This window comes from Lissotriton helveticus, chromosome 2_2, assembly GCF_964261635.1.
Source record: "Lissotriton helveticus chromosome 2_2, aLisHel1.1, whole genome shotgun sequence".
Classification (NCBI taxonomy): domain Eukaryota; kingdom Metazoa; phylum Chordata; class Amphibia; order Caudata; family Salamandridae; genus Lissotriton; species Lissotriton helveticus.
Window position 1 is genome coordinate 375,643,135 of NC_136060.1, and position 19,814 is coordinate 375,662,948.

The 19,814-nt window shown below is 45.7% G+C and overlaps 1 protein-coding gene across 11 annotated transcripts in view; it reads right to left on the reverse strand.

Moving 5' to 3' along the window:
* SH3BP2 (SH3 domain binding protein 2) overlaps positions 1-19,814 on the reverse strand; it is a 420,756-nt gene that overhangs the window by 91,130 nt on the left and 309,812 nt on the right. For 10 of the 11 annotated variants that reach the window (XM_078678566.1, XM_078678567.1, XM_078678568.1 and 7 more), the window contains one exon: positions 10,753-10,892. In XM_078678566.1, coding sequence (XP_078534692.1) covers positions 10,753-10,888 — 136 coding nt within the window. In that variant the 5' untranslated portion in view covers positions 10,889-10,892. Of the gene's footprint in view, positions 1-10,752; positions 10,893-13,013; positions 13,074-19,814 lie in introns of those variants that run through there. The other variant, XM_078678571.1, reaches the window with a different exon arrangement.

Consider the following 19,814-nt stretch of genomic DNA (forward strand, 5'->3'; position numbering starts at 1 on the left):
TGTGGGTGCGATTGTGTCATTTCTTAATTGTATTACATTAAGACTGCATGTTAGACGAACCCAGGTTTGTTTAAAATGTAGTGACAGTATTTAAGCTCTGTGAAGCCAACCAGTGCTGCGCAGTGTAATCAGGGCCGGTTCTAGTATTTTTGGGGCCCTGGGCAGAAATGGAATGTGTGAAGCCCTCCTTAATCGCAGAGACATGAGGCACTCAGGGCTGTTTGCATCTGAATAGATGCCCCTGCTCCTGAAGCTGCCGCCCCTCCCTCTCCGTCCCCTTCAAGCGCCTCTTTACAGCTCATCAAGGGCTGAAGGTGTGAGGGTTGCCATCCCGCTGTGCCTCTCCAATGCTGCTAGGCGTCTGAGCTTTGCATAGGAGTCAAGAATGGAGGTGGGTGGGAGCTGCCGGCTTAAGGGAGGTGCGACAGGTGCCCGGGGTTAAAATTACGGACAAATGGCGTCCGTTAAAGAATCCTTCACGGACAACGGACAGACGGTTGGTCACCCTATTTATAAGATGCTTATGCTCAAAGATTTTACACCCGGAGTTGCCAGGCCACCTTTCCAGAGAAAATTGCCGGACATTTATCAACCTGTTAAGTTTCCGAAAAGCCTAAATTAAGTTAAATACAGTTTTCGTTTTTCATTTTTCACACGGCCCTTCTGCCTTCTTATACTTTAATCATCGGTCCAGATCGAAAACACATTTTAAAGTAGTTTATTTTGATATATAAGTTGTATGTACGGATAAGGGGAAAAATACACACTTTATGAGATTTTCCTAATTTTTGTGTAGACTAGGACATTAAAATACGGACCATGCGGTAAAATACGGTTCTATGACGCTAAAACGCGTGCCTTTTCCACACATGGTAAGAATTAAAATTAAGTAAAACACAGATATTTATATGAAATTATTGGGGGGAAGGTACTCCTCAAGCTACCCTTTTTAAAATGTATTTCAATTAACTTTTCTTTACCACTACCCACCCATAATTAATTATATTCATTTTTGGGGGGAACCCTCTAAACCCCCCTCTTTTTTATTTAATTTACTACTACCCATACTCAAATCCTAAATTTACCCTTATCTCCCTTTACAACTGTCTTCTCCTGAACCTTAAATTTAGCCTTACCGGTCACATGGCTACAGCAAGTTCTGCTTAATACGGGCCCGTGGGATGAGTGCAGGGACCTGGGAAGCTTTGAATGAACACAAGGATTCTGAATTCGAGCAGTATGCTCCTGTGCATATTTTGCAATGGATCTACAAGAACTTGTGACGCATTGATAGCTGCCAAGTGTATTTATAAGTGACATTTGAACTTCTGTGAATGACACTTTCTCGCAAGCACAATCAAGCAATGCAGACAAGGAAAACATATAATTATCTTTCTTTCTTTTATACTTTATTTCGGTCAATTTGACCATAAAAGATACATTTAAAAAAAACATTTCATAGAATTGCCAGTTACCTGATGCATTACACAGATACAAGGGAAGTAGTACACAAGCACAGGGAGATAACAATGTAATGGTTCGTCGAATAGTCAGCCTCTACACGCCCTGGATTGCCAAGTCATAATTCATTATTTAAAATTAGTGTTAAAAGCAATATAAATATGTCATCGTTTTAAAAGGTTAAAAACATACATAAGATTTCACAGGATGAATTGATGTGGATCACCTACAACTTTAACTCTCTTTCAAGGAGGTTAACGTATTTACCAACATACGGTTTAAAACACAATTTAAGATAGCCCCTAGAATTTGAGCCCCATTCTCTTCCTAACCAGGAATACATTGAATAGAAACCTGCTTACAGAGAAAACTATGGTTTGTGATGAATCAGTTTTCAATATGCGCTCAACAGTACTGCAGCTCCTACTATCTAGGGCCCTGCAGAGAGGTATAATCCAACGTTTTCTACCTATAATGTACACTGAGCAAAAGAATAATATGTGGGCTTCATTTTCTTTTTCTGATGCATCACAAAGGGGACAAGCATCGCTTCTAGGACTTCCCCCATTTCCATTCCATCTGTGTGTGTTAACACCTATTTGCAAGATACCATATCGAAATTGCAGGTATGGAGATTTTGCTAGCGGAGGCTCTATCTCGTCAAGGAAGGGCTCTAGATGTGCTACGTCTTTGAATGCCAGAAACTTCACGGTTAAGGGCCCAACAGTTGTATTATGTACTAGATTGGACATTATGTGGGCCCAGAATATCTCTTTTAGATGTTTTTTGCAAGATGCTGTTAGCTGTTCTGGGTCGTTCCAGTAATGAGGTAGGCCCAACTTTTGCATCCATGACATAACGTGGGTTAACCACGGGATGTCTTTGGGTCTTCTCACCTTTAGAATTTCCTCCAGGCCAGTTTTATAATGAGTCAGTTCAGGGGTTGACCAGATTATGATCCAGAACAAAAGTGGCCTTAGTGCAGCGTGGTGGGATATACGTTTTAAGTTCAGGTCCAAAGTTACCGGCAACAGTGGCGTCCTGTTGGGGAGTTTTAATAGTTGTCTGTAAAATACGTTTTCTTCCCGCTCAAAGTTTTTCTTGCATTGTGGGCCCCAGATCTCGGCCCCATATAGCGCTGCTGCTTGTGCTTTAATTTTGTATACCTCCAATGCAGGGGAAATTGCCCTGCATGAGCTGGCCTCGTGTGTTTTTAGAATAGGTGCCGAGTTCTGAACCAGCATTATCCTGCTCTTTTCGATTTGCCCATTCCAAGTCATTTTACTATCCAAGTTTATTCCTAGGTAATTAAAGCTATCTACATATTCTAGTGGTTGGTTGTTTAAAACGAGGTTCTTTTTAAATGTTCTGTGGGGGTTTAGTGCCATGTATTTGGTCTTGCTGGAGTTTATTTCTAGGCCCTTCTGCGAGCAATATCTATCAAAGGTATCCACTAGGGATTGAAGTCCCTTGGGGGTTTGTGATATTAAAATAGTGTCATCGGCGAATAATAGGGCCGCTACCACTTCGCCCCCAAGGCGAGGGGAATCGTGTTTGCAGTCTGACAGAAACTCGCGGATATCATTGACATAGAGTGAGAAGAGGGTTGGTGCCAGGACGCACCCCTGTCTTACTCCTCTTCTCACTGGAATTGGTTTGGTTAATTCTCCCCTTGGTCCCCAGCGTACTGTAGCAAAGTTTCCTGCATGTAACTTTACCATTTGTGTTAATAATTCCAGTGGTGCCCCGATTTTCTTTAATGTCTCCCATAACTGGGAACGAGGGACTAAATCGAATGCAGCCCTTAAATCTATAAAAGCGACATAAAGGCTGCCCTTCCTAAAGATGATGTATTTCCAGTAAATGCACATAAACCTAAATGCTTGATCAAGTGTGCTTGCTTTTGATCGGAACCCTGCTTGGTATTTAGTTAAAATCCTGTGCATATTTTGCAATGGGTCTACAAGAACTTGTGACGCATTGATAGCTGCCAAGGTTTCAGAGTGCTGTATGTGACATTTTCATAATTTAGTGTATTTATAAGTGACATTTGAACTTCTGTGAGTGACACTTTCTCGCGAGCACAATCAAGCAATGCAGACAAGGAAAACATATAATTATCAGAAATTACACCCATCTGAGCAACTAGAAACTCGAAGACGTTAACTGCAGCAAAGTACCAGAAATGTAAACGCACTAACCTAGTACCCTTGTAACCTGAAGTGGCATTTGAGGAGCTCCGTGGAACTGACTGGTGATTGCTTGCCTATGGTGCAAATATAGGAGGACTCCAAACAGCAGAAAGCCGTCATTTAGAGATGGCAGGTAAAGGGACACCCACCGAAAACTGATGGCTTTAAAATCTGTCTACCTCTCAGCACCCCCGCAGTCCCGCCCCTCCTAATTCAGAGGTTGGGTACATCAGTGTGTTGGATGCTGAATCTAGTTGCTCCACAGTCATAGAAGCCTTGCAGGAGGGGTGTGGGGCGTCAGCCGCTACAATTTGGCATGGCATTACATAAGAAGGCAAACCAAATCTGCTGTGTATTATTTTTGCATTGACGATGCAGAACATGGTGGTGCTGGTCATGGAAAAATTATCAATGGCTGCAGGCTTTGGCACTGGGAGCCAGGTTCGAGTCTCAGCGAAGCCCGCTTAAAACCCTATGATTCTGGGCAAATCAGTTAATTTAGACGGGCCCAGCAAAAAAATGAATGTGTCCTTGTAATGTAACTGTGGCGCAAGTAAAGCCCTCCAATAGGATCGGGTCGCGTTCGCTCGATATAACGACTGCAAAAGAAAGCTTGCCCTGGGAGAAAAGTCCCAGTGTGTTTGGAACACTGGCTCCATCGCCTCAACTAAATAAAGCCCTGCGTGAAACCTCCTTGCTCTGGGGTTCTAGTGAAAAAGCCAACTGAATCTCCACCGCGACTGCCGTGGCACAGTAGTTTAGGGAACACTGAAAAATCTCATTGAAAGTACTCACGTTGTTTGATAGGTGAAGTCTACGTTGGGTACCTGGCTGCAGGGTCAGCGGTGACAGGTCCTTGAAACCCCAGTTGCTTGGCAACTCGGAAGCTAAAGTCTGAATGAGGCCGAAATTGCTTAATTATTTAGAAATAGTCAAGGCGGCTGCAATAATTTCGGCGGGGGATAAATTAACAGCTGAGCTACAGGCACAGCAACAGCCTGGGTCGGTGCGAGGTACCTGCAGCAGCGTTATGAACGGCGCCATCATACAATTTGCGGCACCACCAGCAAAACCGCCAGCACGGAGGTGCACCTTCCTCAAAACCCCACACTCCAGCAGCAGGATGTGACGTACCCCGCGGAGCCACAATGTAGCACAACCTGACTGGGCCCGGTATTCTAGTCATTGGACCATGATGTCAAGCTATCGGTAAAAGCCGCACCACGGGGAATGATCACAATAATAAAATCATGATACATTTAAAGCACTTGTGCAGTTGAGTGAGTTGTGAAGGTGCCAGTGGTACCTTACCTCAGAGTGCGAGCCCCAAGCCTGCGGGAGCACAGCACGCGTAGTGCACAACACTAGGGGCGTGGCGCACTGCTAGCTGCCACACTTTGTGCCTGAGTGACAGCTGAGTCACAAGTCACAGTAGATATGCGTGACAATGCATTTCAGTGCGGTAATGCTGATTACCACTCTGAAATGTGTCAGTGTAACACCTGATGCATGGTACTTAGCAAGACTGGTGACGCCAAAGCAGCAATGCAGTCCATGTCTGTGTTTGTTAACTTTCGGCTGCCCTTTAAGAGAGTTGGGGCAGATGTAATCTACTACTCCCTAGAGGAATGTCTAGCTTGGTAGACTTAACTATGTCAAAGTGTTGCATAAGACCGACATTGAAGAGGTCCCTTCTTTTACAGTGTGCTGAGCAGGAGCTTTATAAACTTTTCTGGAACCTGCCCGATACTGGTGATAAATAGGAGGATGGTATGGGGGTCGAAGCTTCAGGCACACTTAAAACCTCAATGAATACAGATTATGAGTGGTTCCTCTTACACTGAGCACAGCAAAGAGAGGGTAGGTACGTACAATTTTCAGACACATCTGAGGGATTAGAAAGCAGCTACACGGATGATGAGCAATACTAAAAAGTCAGGGCAGGTAAACCTTGACGACTTGGCGCGTTAGCCACGGCTAACTCCACTGTGGGGCTGATCCTCAGCTGCACATACCGCTAAGCGCTGGGACACCTCTGTTTGAGGTAGTTGTTGCGCTGTACAAGTGGCATTATTATTATTATCACTCTTGGGTGAAAGCTGTCTCTGTTGAGACGATAGTCTAGGTGAACCTCGCAACAGCTTGGAAACCATATTGATTGTGGATCACTTGCTCAAGCTCTCACATGCCAGAACTTTCAAGATGAAGTCAATAAATACCCATTGGAGGTAGGGGATGAGACTGTAAAGCACTGAAGGGGCCCGATATGGATTCCTGAAAACAGGAAGGGATTTACCAGAAGAACTACATGTGAGAACGGTGGTTCTGAGGCTTACACAATTGAAACATGCCCAACCTGTTGGAAAGAGTGTTGAGTGAGGGGACATGCTGGACTTTTGCACATGCATGTCGGGCCCCCAGTGTGGACTGCGATAGGCACAGAAACATGGCACTGCTTAACCGCATGCGTGCGGGCGGAATTCCGCTCGTACGCTGACTTTTTTAAAAGCGCACTTTACGTGACGAGCTGGGCTCGTCATGAGCGTGCGAGGAAGCTACCTCATGACGAGCCCAGCTCGTCATCAGCGTCGAAGGGGTTAAGAGAGTTCGAGGAAAGCTGTCCAGCAATGAGGGATTGTCACAATTGCACCCTGGTACAGCACAACCTGAGAAGGACGAAGACAAATTTCTCCTTCTATCACTTGTTGACCAAGCTCCCAACAACAAAGAGTTCATTGGTGGGGGTCGTAAGCCGCCCATTTCCGGCTCCTGTAGATTGAGTGGTCCTCCTTACACTGGTCAGATGGCAGAACTACAAATAGACATTCAACACACAGGAACAAATAAAAAAATGCTGCGCCAACCAAACAAAAGTTAAAACAAATACGATTCACCCGTCAGTTATGCCACACTGAATGTACAAAATAAAAATATACAGACTTCATCCACATCCCTTTGAGGCACCCGACATCGCCATAGCCATCCCGGATGGCTACAAGATCACGCGCAGGGACCGCACCAACGGAGTAGGAGGTGGAATCGCCATCATCCACAAGAACACCCTCAGGGTCTCGACCAGCACCGACGACGCCTTCAACACCGCCGAACATCTGCACTTCCAGATCCACACCGATCCTAGCACCACCCTCAGAGGAACTCTCGTCTACAGACCCCCTGGACACCGGCCTCAGTTCAGTGACTCCATCGCCGACTTCGTCAGTACGCACACCCTTGCCTCCACTGACTACATCCTCCTCAGAGACCTGAACTTCCACCTCGAGAACAACGACAACACCAACTTCACCACCCTGATTGACAACCTCGCCAGCCTCGGACTCAGACAACTTGTCACAACGCCCACCCACTCCACCGGCCACACGCTTGAACCCATCTTCTCCGCAAGCTCCCACATCACCTTCAACCACAACATCGAACTCGACTGGACCGAACATCACCTTCCAGAAACCCACCTCGCACCACCGCACTCAACAGTTACCCCGCCGCAGCTGGATTAAAGTCACCAAAGACCAGATAAACACCACCCACGCCCGAAGCCCACCCGCCGACTCCACTGCCGCCGACACCGCCGCCCACAACCTCAGGCGAAGGATCGATGACTGCGCCAACTCCCTCGCCCCGATCAAGAAACCCTCCAACAGACTCTCTAACAAGAAAGCCAGCTGGTTCACCGTGGACCTCCAGGCCTCCAAGCAAACCTGCCGAGCTCTTCAACATCGTGAAGGAACTCTCCAACCCCAGCTCCAACACCAACGACACCCCACCCTCACAAGACCTGTGCGACTCCCTTGCCACTTTCTTCCATCGCAAGAACGCAGACATCCACGACAGCTTCAACTCCCTGGCCGCCCCGACAACCACCGGCACCTCAGTTCCCACAACCACCACCCACATCAATCCCCTGCTCACCTGGACCAACATAAACGACGACAACACCATCAAAATCATGAACACCAACCACTCCAGCTCTCCGTCAGACAAATGCCCATACCACATCTTCAACAAAGCTAGCAGCACCATCACACCGAACCTCCGCAAGGCCATCAACGTCTCTTCAAGACCCGACCTTTCCGGAGAGCTGGAAGCATGCTGAAATCAACGCCTTACTCAAGAAACCCAAGGCGGACCCGAAGGACCTCAAGAACTTCCGGCTCATCTCCCTGCTCCCGTTCCTTGCGAAGGTCATCAAGAAGACCATCAACGGACAACTAACCCGCTACCTCAAGAAGAACAACATCCTGGACCCATCCCAGTCTGGGTTCCGCTGCAACCACAGTACCGAAACTGCCCTCATCGCCTCCACTGATGACATCAGGGCCCTGCTGGACAACGGCAAAACAGCGGCCTTCATCCTCCTGGACCTATTAGCCACCTTCAACACTGTCTGTCACCGCACCCTACCCACACGCCTCCACAACGCAGAAATCAAAGATTGCACCGCTCGCCCATGTCACCCGACTGCATGACCTCAACATCATCTCTTATGCCAACGATACCCAGCTGATCCTCTCCCTCACCAAGGACCCCTTCACCGCCAAAACCAACCTCCACGAAGGAATGAAGGCCGTCGCCGAGTGGATGAAGAACAGCCATCTGAAGCTGAACTCGGACAAAACGGAGGTCTTCATCCTCGGTTCCACCCTCTCAGCCTGGGACGACTCCTGGTGGCCGACTGCACTGGGAGCAGCACCGACGACCACGCAAGCAACCTGGGGTTCATCCTTGACTCAACACGCTCCATGACCAAGCAAATCAACGCCGTCTCATCCTCCTACTTCAACATTCTCTGCATGATCCGCAAGATCAGGCCCTCATCAGCAGAAGGCTGGACTACGGAAAAGCCCTCTACGCAGGAGCCTTGACCAAACTCCTGAAATGACTGCAACGCATACAGAACGCCTCTGCACACCTGATCCTCAACATCCCTCGCCACAGCCACATCACACCCCACCTGAAAGTCCTGCACTGGCATCCCGTCAACAAGAGGATCACCTTCAAGCTCCTCACCCACGCACATAAGGCACGCCACACCACCGTACTGGCATACCTCAACAGACAACTCACCTTCTACACCCAGAACTGCCAGCTCCGCTCTGCCGACCTAGCCCTCGTCCTCCGCATCCGAAGAGCGACCACCGGCGGTAGATCGTTCTCCCACCTCAACCTGGAACACCCTACCCATCCTCCTATGGCAGACCCAGGATCTACTAACCTTCAGGAGGCTACTCGAGACCTGGCTATTCGAGCAGTAGCAGTACCCCTCCCCCCCCCCAGCGTTTTGAGACCCTCATGGGTGAGTAGTGCGCTTTACAAATGTATTGATTGATTGAGGACGTGTTTGTTGCCACAACCCCAACTTCTACGTCAGCTACTAGACATATAACCCACAAATAGCCAAGGACTGAAGGGCATGATGATGTTTAATGAATACAACATACTCATTGTGGTATGAAGAATACATAAAACATACATGAAAAAAATGGGAAACTATTCCACTTGCCATGATTGTCCACCACGAAATAGGAGACACTAGACACTAGTCTCTCTCAGTATGGTGCAAGCACACATGCACCTCCCCTACAAATAGATCTGCACACTCACAGTCTACTGATGTACCAGAATTTAAAGTATCTCCAAATTATATACATCCTCTGCCTGCCCATAACCGAACCAACAGCAGCCCTGGCTGCAGCCACAAATTCCAACATGATTACTAGTTTGCACTGGACAATAATAACACCTGTACGTGTACTAACACACATACGCATCCGCCAGTCTTCAAATGAATACCATTAAAAGGCACAGGCGAAAAAAGACAACTACTGCCTGTTCAAAATACAGGAGATCTGAACGTCCATGTCTTTGTGCATGCCAGTCTTGCATAGTACCATCACATGTAAAGCCCATCTTCAACAGTGCAGGCACAATACCCGCCCCTTACCCACAAGAGCCTAACAAGGTTGCAGTTACTATCACCAATGACTCAAAATGCACAACAGCCATGGAGAGGATCTGAAAGAAAATTGAGAAAGTCTGACACTTTCAGGAGCAGAAACGTCACAACTCTGAATGAACTTCTGAGAGTCTAGCACCGCAGAATCCTCCACCATCGGAATACTAAAAGACTGCCTTGCTTGCTGAAGTCCCCACCCCAATGTTGTCAATCATCTCACCATCACACAGTTCTGGGATGCACCCAAGGCACCACTACCACAGAAGATGACACCAGGAAGTCCAGCTCCATATGACCAGCAACTAACTGCACCAATAAAGCCACCAGAAACAGACTAAGATGCAGATGTCAGCAAGGAATAAATAGCAATATTAGTGTAGCTATACACTGACGCTGTGCTATCATTTGGTAAAAAAACATATACGTACCAAAAAAATCACACAAACTGACATGCATCCTATTCTGCATTCGGGAATGTCTCATTTGGATGGTGGCAAAAAGGATAGTCAAGTTTGCCGGATAGTACCAGTGAACAAACCGCAGAGAGAAGGCCCGCAGGTAAGGCACTGGTACAGCTCCACATATCTCTGTCAACATGACACAGTGGGAAACACTGCAGTGAAGTATGTGATCGAGGAACAATTCAAAGGGTCGATCGCAAGGTTTCCATCAACTGCTTCTTATAGGCATGGAAAAATGATTCAGGTCTCAAGATATTGATCCGAGTTTTGAAGTACCTTCAAGGACTCTATTTATTTACTACAGTCTATCAACATGTCAGAACTTCCTTCTTAGAAACGTAAACAGAGATTTCTTGTGATCCCTGTGACCTACACTCTAGGATGGGGAGGGTAATCAACATGAATTTGGATAAATTATCACTGCTTTAAAAATCTGACAGTTTTCAGATTTGGGATGTTTTGTATAATTGTGATATTTCTTATACTTTCTAACAATAGAGGAAATTCAACAGAAATCACGCCTTTCCTAGTGTGATAGGACAATGCTATGACCACACCAGTCTAGGAAAGAAGGCAAATACTCCCAGAATGTCCATCGTACATTGATACCTCGGAACATGTCTGCTATATTAAGGACAATAACAGACATACCACTTTCTTAACTTACATCTTAAGAGCTGGATTTGCGTGCCTCCTTTCTTGTGCAGGTAGCCGGATATTGTGACTCCCCCAGGCATGGTTAGCAGGTTCTGCGCTCCAATGGCCTTCATGGGAATGGGCCAGGAGAGTTCTACGGCCGCCATTAGTCTGCAGATAGAAGAGACACAGACACATCTGTAAGGATCTTGATGAACAGAACACATTCTCTAGTAATGCTCAGAAGGAAAATGTTATGAACCAACAAAATAAGTTACGAGAACTGTCTGCACCACAAGGAAGCAGGTCATCAGAGATTCCAGACACAAAGTGTTTACACTAAGCATAAAGGACATGTCCAAAAAGTCCCTGTTTATTTTTGTTCACAGAATTCGGAAATAATAGGCTACATCCATGGTCTCACTTTTTCCCCTTGCTGCAATCCCACTATGCTCTTCAATGCTGTCACAGTGATACTGTTCTCTACAACCCAATGATATATGGTGATTAGACCGGCCACCAGACTTAACAATATGAGTGGGGCTCACTGTTCAGGATAACACTTCTACCGTATGCAAGGGCATAACTACTGATGGTGGTTCCCAGTATGCACCACTCATCAATTTCACATTTTCCTGTTAAAAAAGCCATGGGCATGATGTCGGGACGTAATCGGTGTGAGAGTAAAGGCAGACTTGGAGACTGAGGAATCTAAAATGTCACAGTGGGCAAAGATATGGGCAGGCTAGAAGGCCCTGGTAGTCTTCATCTTCCAGGATAACAATCCTAATGATAAGGGTACTAAAATAATAACATACAGACTTCTAGATGGGTAACAGTGAACAACAGGGGCTGTATTACATAAGGTGCCCGGGGCGCAACGGGCGTTTGCGCCCGCATTGCACACCCTCAGGGCACTTTGGTATTATACAAGGTGGCGCTGACGTTTGTACGTCCCCTTCTATAATACCGATAGCGCTGGCGCAATTTAAGCGCCAGCGCTATCAACAGAGGGTTTCCCCTAATTTGCATAGGGTCGTGCCCTATGTAAATGAGGGGATTTCTTTGACTCTGCCCCGACCCATATTACAGACGCGCCGCAGAGTGCACTGACAGTGCGCCATTTAAAAGGTGGTGCACTGTCAGTGTGCCTCCTGATAGCAGCCCTCTGCAGGAGGTAAAGGGAGTCTCATGGATCCACAGACAACCCCTTGCAGGCGGGTGCAGTCACTGACTGGACCCACCTCCAAGGGGATCTCTAAACCCCTTTGAAATTGCAGGTGGGTGCTGCCTGCACTGTGAAAACACGGAGCGGCTGCTCTGCACTGCCCGCAGGGTAGTGAGTAAGCGGCTGCCCTGGAGGCAGCGCATTAACCTTAATGGGGCGCATTGACATTGTCTGCGCCCGGCGCACCTATTGCGAACAATGCCAACACGTAATACGGCCCCAGATGTTTTTCATTGAGGGGTTCTGAGTAGTATTAAATAGACAAGAGAGAAACTAGAACATGTCTGGTATGGAAATTAAGATTAAATACAAAAACAATCTGTCGGTCAAAAAAAGAAAGAAAGAAAAGACAAAGCCCTACGACTGGTAAAATGCCCCACCACCACTGTGTAGCGTCCCAGAACAAGGTGAACCAATTAGGTAATGCTCATATCTGACATAAAGACTCTTACGAAACAGTCAGATTTCCATCAACTGCCAGGAGCGGCCAGTGTCATCATTTGGATATCACTTGCTTCCACTTGATCTCTTACACACAGAGAGAGAACATGTGGTTCTGGTTTCGTAGTAGTCACTCTAAACACCATAGAAGAGTTGACTCTTTCAGACAGTATTTACATAACGTTAGCAATAGAAATCCATAGTGATGGAAAAGGATCAGTGCAGTGCAAGTGAGTGAGAATATAAAAAGGATGTGGAAGAAAAAAAACTTTTTATTATGATATTTCTCCCAAACCTAATAAAAAAGGTGCAGGAGCGGCGTGTAACAAATATACCGCTGAACACAAAATAGTCGACTAGTTTCAGCCAGTCGGGCTACTCGCCCAGGCTTTCTTCAGGACCTATGCTTTAAAAGATTCTGCATTCGTGGAAAACATACATTTGTATATGGTCATATTCCCTCAATACAGGCAGAGTGATTTTCACACCTGAAAGAAATAATGACAAAAAGAAGAACACAAAACAGTTGTTGAAAGGACATATACCAGTAAAAACGTCTCTGTCTTGTCTATATGTGCCTATCTCAGTGGCATCAACCATGTAGCAAAAACAAGGCCACTCACCTGTCCTGTACAAGGTATTGACCTCACCTCACCCGGTAACCACTCAGGTAGATGAGACCCCGCCCTGAAAACAATTGTTGTGAACAAATTATTTAGAAGGGGGCATTCATAAGAAACCATTTTTAGTAGACTTAACTAAGAAACAGTGCACCATTAAAATCAAAGTCATTGGAAAGAAGGAGTTAATATGATCGTATACAAATGTATGTTTTCCACGAATGCAGTAGCTTTTAAAGCATAGGTCCTGAAGAAAGCCTGGGCAAGTAGCCCGACTGGCTGAAACTAGTCGACCATTTTGTGATCAGCAGTATATTTGTTACACACCGCTCCTGCACCTTTTTTTATTAGGTTTGGGAGGAATATCATAATAAGTTTTTTTCTTCCATATCCTTTTTATATTCTCACTCACTTGCACTGCACTTATCCTTTTGCATCACTATGGATTTCTATTGCTAACGTTATGTAAATACTGTATGAAAGAGTCAACTCTTGGTGTTTAGAGTGACTACTACGAAACCAGAACCACACGATCTCTCTCTCTGTGTAAGATGATCAAGTAGAAGCAAGTGATATCCAAATGATGACACTGGCCGCTCTTGGCAGTGGATGGAAATCTGACAGTTTTGTAAGAGTTTCGTAAGAGTGTTTATCTCAGATATGAGCATTACCTAATTGGTTCACCTTGTTCTGTGACGCTACACAGTGGTGGTGGTGCATTTTACCAGTTGTAGGGCTTTGTCTTTTCTTTCTCTCTTTTTTTGACCGCCAGATTGTTTTTGTATTTAATCTTAGTGGAATTTGGGGATTGAATCTGGAAATTGGTCATTAACCCCTTCCGTGCGGGGCATATTCCCCCGCTGTGCTGGGGGGGGGGCACGCATAGTGCCCCGGTGCTCATGACGAGCTCAGCTCGTCATGAGGCACGGCGCTCCGGTGCTCAGCTTGTTTGTCATGACCACACCCGTTCCCGTGGAACGCTCAGCACAGCAGGGGAATTATCCCCATGTGTGAGCGTTCCACGGCTCATGACGAGCTCAGCTCGTCATGAGCACTGGAGCGCCGTGCCTCAGGACGAGCTGAGCTCGTCATGAGCATTGAAAAGGTTAAACGATCCCTAGGACCCTTGTCCCTTTGGGGATGTGTTTGTAGTGGTATGGAAAATTAAACATGATGTCCTAATTAGCCAAGATGTTTTGAAAGGGGCACCTCGACTGGCACATGCAGGTCATGGCAGGAACAGCAACTGGTTAACACTCAGCTCCTGGTTGATTTCCACAACCAATCTCTGCTAGGACCGTGGCTTCTTAAAAGACCACACCCCAAAATAGCATTTCTGAACATAGCTAGGTTAATTCAATCGAAGCATCTTAGATTTCTAGTGGCAACTACAAACCACTTAGCCAGCAATCTTTTAGGTTATTGTCATTAGAGCGGCTTGCAAACTGCATTGGACTCCTAAAAAAAATCCCATGTAGAATTAACAAGCTTTCTACAACTGTAATATGTCAGGTTGTATTATACTCCCATGGCGTTTTGTGTTAACAGCAGGGTGCGTCTTAAGTGAGCTCACAAAACTCAGAGCTAACTGATACAATCTGCTAGGAAAACCTAATTCTACAAAAAGTAATTATGGAAAAAACATAGGAAAACAATTACAAAACATCAGACGGGGGACATTATGGTTATGCTCCAATGCCAATGCTAATGTATGAAGTTTCTATAGTGCATGCACAGAGATAAATATCCAAGCACACATTGACCATGCAGAACTTGCAACACACGACCGGATATCCGTGCACACTTAGACCAACACCCTAACAAACAATGTAACTGTGAGGAAAACCTCAATGGAGGTATGGAGGGGGCAGGTGAGCAGCGTCATTTGACAGTCCTTGTAGCTGTCACCCTTCTAAGTCCTTACTCTGCTGAGGGTCTCTCTCCCATCCCGGGGAATCACTGAGTGATGGGTGGCAAGCCTGAGCATACCATGAGGAACATTAGGGGATGAGCGACAGATCTGAGCTTGTCCTGAGGATCACTAAGGAAAGAGTGACACATCTGACCAGGTCCTGAGGATCACTACATGATGAGTGACTGATCTGAGCATGAGCGGAGATTCTGTAAAAGATGGGTGACGGATCTAAGCATGTGCTGCATATCACTGCATGATGTGTGACATATCTGTACTTATTCTGAGAATCACTAAGGGATGAGTGTCAGATCAGAGCTTAACATGAGGCTCACTAAGGGATGAGTGATGGATCTGAGCTTGTCCTGAGGTTCACTAACGGATGAGTGATGGTTCAGAGCTTGTCCTGAGGCTCACTAATGGATGAGTGATGGATCTGAGCAGGCCGTGATGGATCTGAGCAGGCCGTGATGGATCTGAGCATGTCTAGAGGATCACTACAGGATGGGTGATAGATCTGAGCTCATCCAGAAGATCAGTATGGGATTAATGACAGATCTGAGCATTTGTCCCAAGGGTCACTACGGGATGGGTGCCAGATCTGAGCATGTCCCAAGGATCACTATAGGATGAATGATGAATCTGAGCATGTCACAAGGATCACTACGGGATGGGTGCTAGACCTAAGCATGCCCTGAGAATCACTAAGGGAAAAGGGACAGATCTGATCATGTCCGAAGAATCACTACGGGATGCATGCCAGATCGGAGCATGTCCCAAGGATCACTATAGGATGGGTGATGGATCTGAGCATGCCCCGAGGATCACTACGGGATGGGTGATGGATCCGAGCATGCCCTGGGGATCACTACGGGATGGGTGATGGATCTGAGCATGTCACAAGGATCACTATGGGATGGGTGATGGATCTGAGCATGCCCGGAGGATCACTACGGGATTAGTGACAGATCTGAGCATGTCACAAGGATCACTACAGGATGGGTGATGGATCTGAGCATGCCCTGGGGATCACTAAGGGATTAGTGACTAATCTGAGCATGTCCCAAGGATCACTAAGGGATTAGTGACAGATCTGAGCATGCCCTGAGGATTACTACTGGATGGGTGATGGATCTGATCATGCCCGGAGGATCACTACGGGATTAGTGACAGATCTGAGCATGTCACAAGGATCACTACAGGATGGGTGATGGATCTGAGCATGCCCTGGGGATCACTAAGGGATTAGTGACTAATCTGAGCATGTCCCAAGGATCACTAAGGGATTAGTGACAGATCTGAGCATGCCCTGAGGATTACTACTGGATGGGTGATGGATCTGATCATGCCCGGAGGATCACTAAGGGATTAGTGACAGATCTGAGCATGTCCCAAGGATCACTAAGGGATTAGTGACAGATCTGAGCATGTCACAAGGATCACTACAGGATGGGTGATGGATCTGAGCATGCCCTGGGGATCACTAAGGGATTAGTGACTAATCTGAGCATGTCCCAAGGATCACTAAGGGATTAGTGACAGATCTGAGCATGCCCTGAGGATTACTACTGGATGGGTGATGGATCTGAGCATGCCCTGAGGATCACTAAGGGATTAGTGACAGATCTGAGCATGTCCCAAGGATCACTAAGGGATTAGTGACAGCTCTGAGCATGCCTTGAGGATCACTAAGGGATGATTCAGGGATCTAAGCAAGTTTCCGAAGAGATGGGAGGCGTACTTCAGCAGTTACCAAGGATTACTGAGCAAATGGGCAGTAAAGACTGTACTGCAGAATAGGTAGAAACATGTGAATTAGTGTAAAAAAGGATTTCATGATGAAACCTCGTTACAGTAATATTGAAAAGGCAAGGGAAAATCGTGGGACTATGTAGGGCCCACGTGTCATGAACAATAAGGAAATTAGCAGACTGGATTAAAGGGGTTGTATTGTATGAGGACGGTCACCTGATGAAGGCTACAGGCCGAAACGCGCGTTGTGTGGTTTAACAACATATTGCCTACATCTGTAAACACATCGACCAAAATTACGTTATGTAATTGTTTTTTGTGTTCTCTTTCTGTTTATGTAAAATTTATATGTTTTGAAAATGTTATGATATAAGAAAGAAAAAAATTTAATGGATAAAATAATTTTCTAAAAATATCAAAAATAAATGATATTTCAAACTCAAACAGTACCTATCATGTGCTCTATTTTGGATGTCATTTATTATTATATGAAAACGATATGTTGATCATTTCAGGGCAGTAGATATCCTATTGTTTGCTAATTATGTCCTTTACTTACCTGTTTAAAGGGGTTGTATTTACATTAAATAGTGCCTATATTATTTCACCTGAGCACATCAGTATTGAGCATGCAAAGGTAAATCTTGACACCCAGTATGGTCCATGCTCTGTAAAGGACGGGAACGATCAGCCTAGATGTAGCTTGCAACCTTCATCTGCCGTCACATGCTACGTGTCAAGGATCATATTCAATTTGCAATATACAAGCTTGTCACGCGAAGTCATTGTCAGCACTGCTGTGCTGTTTGTAAGTCAGTCCATTTAAGTACAGTAGTGTGGTTCGTGCCACGCTTGCTTTTATTCCCTCCGGTTCCAGGCGTAGGGTAGGCGTTTATGAGCGCATAACACAAGTACACTGTTAGACCTCTGACAGACAGAGTAATCCTCTCAGGAATTTCAAATGGTGGCCGGCAAGTCACAGAAGACGTCAACAGCGAGTATTTAAGTCATATCTAGACGACTCTTTTCAAAATGTGTCATTATTGTAATGATTGTCATTTAAAAAGAAAATGCTAGTAAGTAATGAACAAACTTCTGCAGGCATAATACCAATTATCATAGTTTATTAATCTTCGAATGGCAGCTTTTTTGTACCTCAGGCTTAAGAACGCTACCGCACGCTATCAACTTGCTCAAATTATCTGATGCAGGTTGAACAAAAGACAAACATCCGTGCACACCTGTGACCTTTGTTTTACAAGTAATGGAACTTGTCCTCATATTCTGTTCATGAATACAAATACTACATCAGGCACAAGTAACTTAAAAAGGAACGAATTATGTGGATGTGTAGAGTGTTTAACGGCAACTTGGTTCTAAATAGCGCTTGTGGCCATAGGTTTGCCCTTTCTAAGAGCTGTGCAGAATAGGTGTTACAATACTAAAAAAGATACTTCACTGAATGCAATAACCTCGGAAGGGTACGGGCTGAGAGTTGGATTTCCGGAATCCAAAGGGACGAGGTGCACGTCACCACAGATGTCAGCAGCGAACAATTAACCCAGTGCGCCATTTTGATGGTGGCAGAAAACGCGCCCTCCGACAAGGGAATAACAATATGTAGCGCCACGTCTTTCACTTGAAGCGCCCATGGCCACTGGCGTCGCACAGGGTGCCAAGCGCATTAGTGCAAGCAAGGAAAATGGGCCTCCATTCCCCGGTTTTGTAGTAAAATACACCAATGGCTGGGGCGCGCTGGGTCCCTCGGAGCCACGGTGCCACTGCACCTGCTGCACTATTGATAGCGAGGCTACAATGTATGCCTCATGTGTGGCCCTTTAGTAAGAAAAAGAGCTGCTTCAAATGGTGTTAAATACATCTTTAAAAGAGACTGATAGAGGAAGCTTAGAAGAAAATTGACCAATCTGCCCAGTGAGACAGCATGAAGTGTTTCTGCCAAACAAAGACATGCCAGACAACAGTTTTACTGGCTTCAGCTTCTTTGAATGTGCACGTGCAATATCAGCCAGCGTTAATATTCCTCTGTACAAAATGCATCCAAAGCAGTACTTTTTAGGTCTGGCTTTTGAGAATGCTTTCGCTGGTGCACCCAACTATTGTTTTCCCAAAGAAAAGACATACACATTATACATAATTAAGGGACTTTTGGTCGGTGGGCATCCTTCACTTGTCTGATCAATTGTGATTCACACTTTGCTGCTGCCCACCACAGCACGGGGCAGAGGGCCAGCCCACTCCACCCACCCTCTCCCTTCACTTTGAGTGACTGCACAAAGTACATTGTTCAAATGCGCCTACAAATGATTCCTTTCTCTTCCACTGAAAAGTTGGTTGACAGGGTGCTTCGTTTTTTGTATATAACTTTAAATACTGCTTGTTTGTTTTGCCTGCACTCTTTTTAAAAATGCTTTTGATAAAATGCTGCCAGCGACTTGAGTCTGTGGTTCAGATTGTGATTTGTTCTCATCTACGTCACAAATAATGATAATAAAATGCATGGTTCAACTGAAAGGCTTGTTTGAAATCATCATTAAACAGCTGAATTGATGAATGTGCCATCACCTAAACGTTAAAAAAACAATGTTACCTTGTTCTCGCATGTTTACAATAAGAAATAAAAGAAAAATCTAGCAGACCAGCAGGTGAAGGCCAGGCCTACTGGCTTTGTGAATGCGTGTTTAAAATGCGACAAGTGATGTGAGGGCGCTTTGAAATGAATTCCTTGCTACCATGATAAGGCAAGTTCATTGGCAAGCTCTCAAGCAGACCTTGCTTTCTACTAGGGTCATACCAGTAAACCAGCGGATACATATAGAAAATAAGGACGAGAGGCAAAAACCTTTCATCCAACTGACCACAAAGCCCACAATAACACTTTCACTTCGCAGAGCACAGCTCGTATTACTAGCATTAAGCTTTGGCATATAAATAGGTCCAGCCAAACCTAAAAACTACTGTAATTCTTCAGCTAGCTACGTTTTCTTTTTTCGCTCCCTAGCGCCCCCGTGCACCCACCCTGACCACACACACGACGTCAGACACTGTGCATGACAACACTGGGGTTACAAATAAATGAAGCTACAGACAATATACCCGTTGTGTGACCATTTACATGTGAA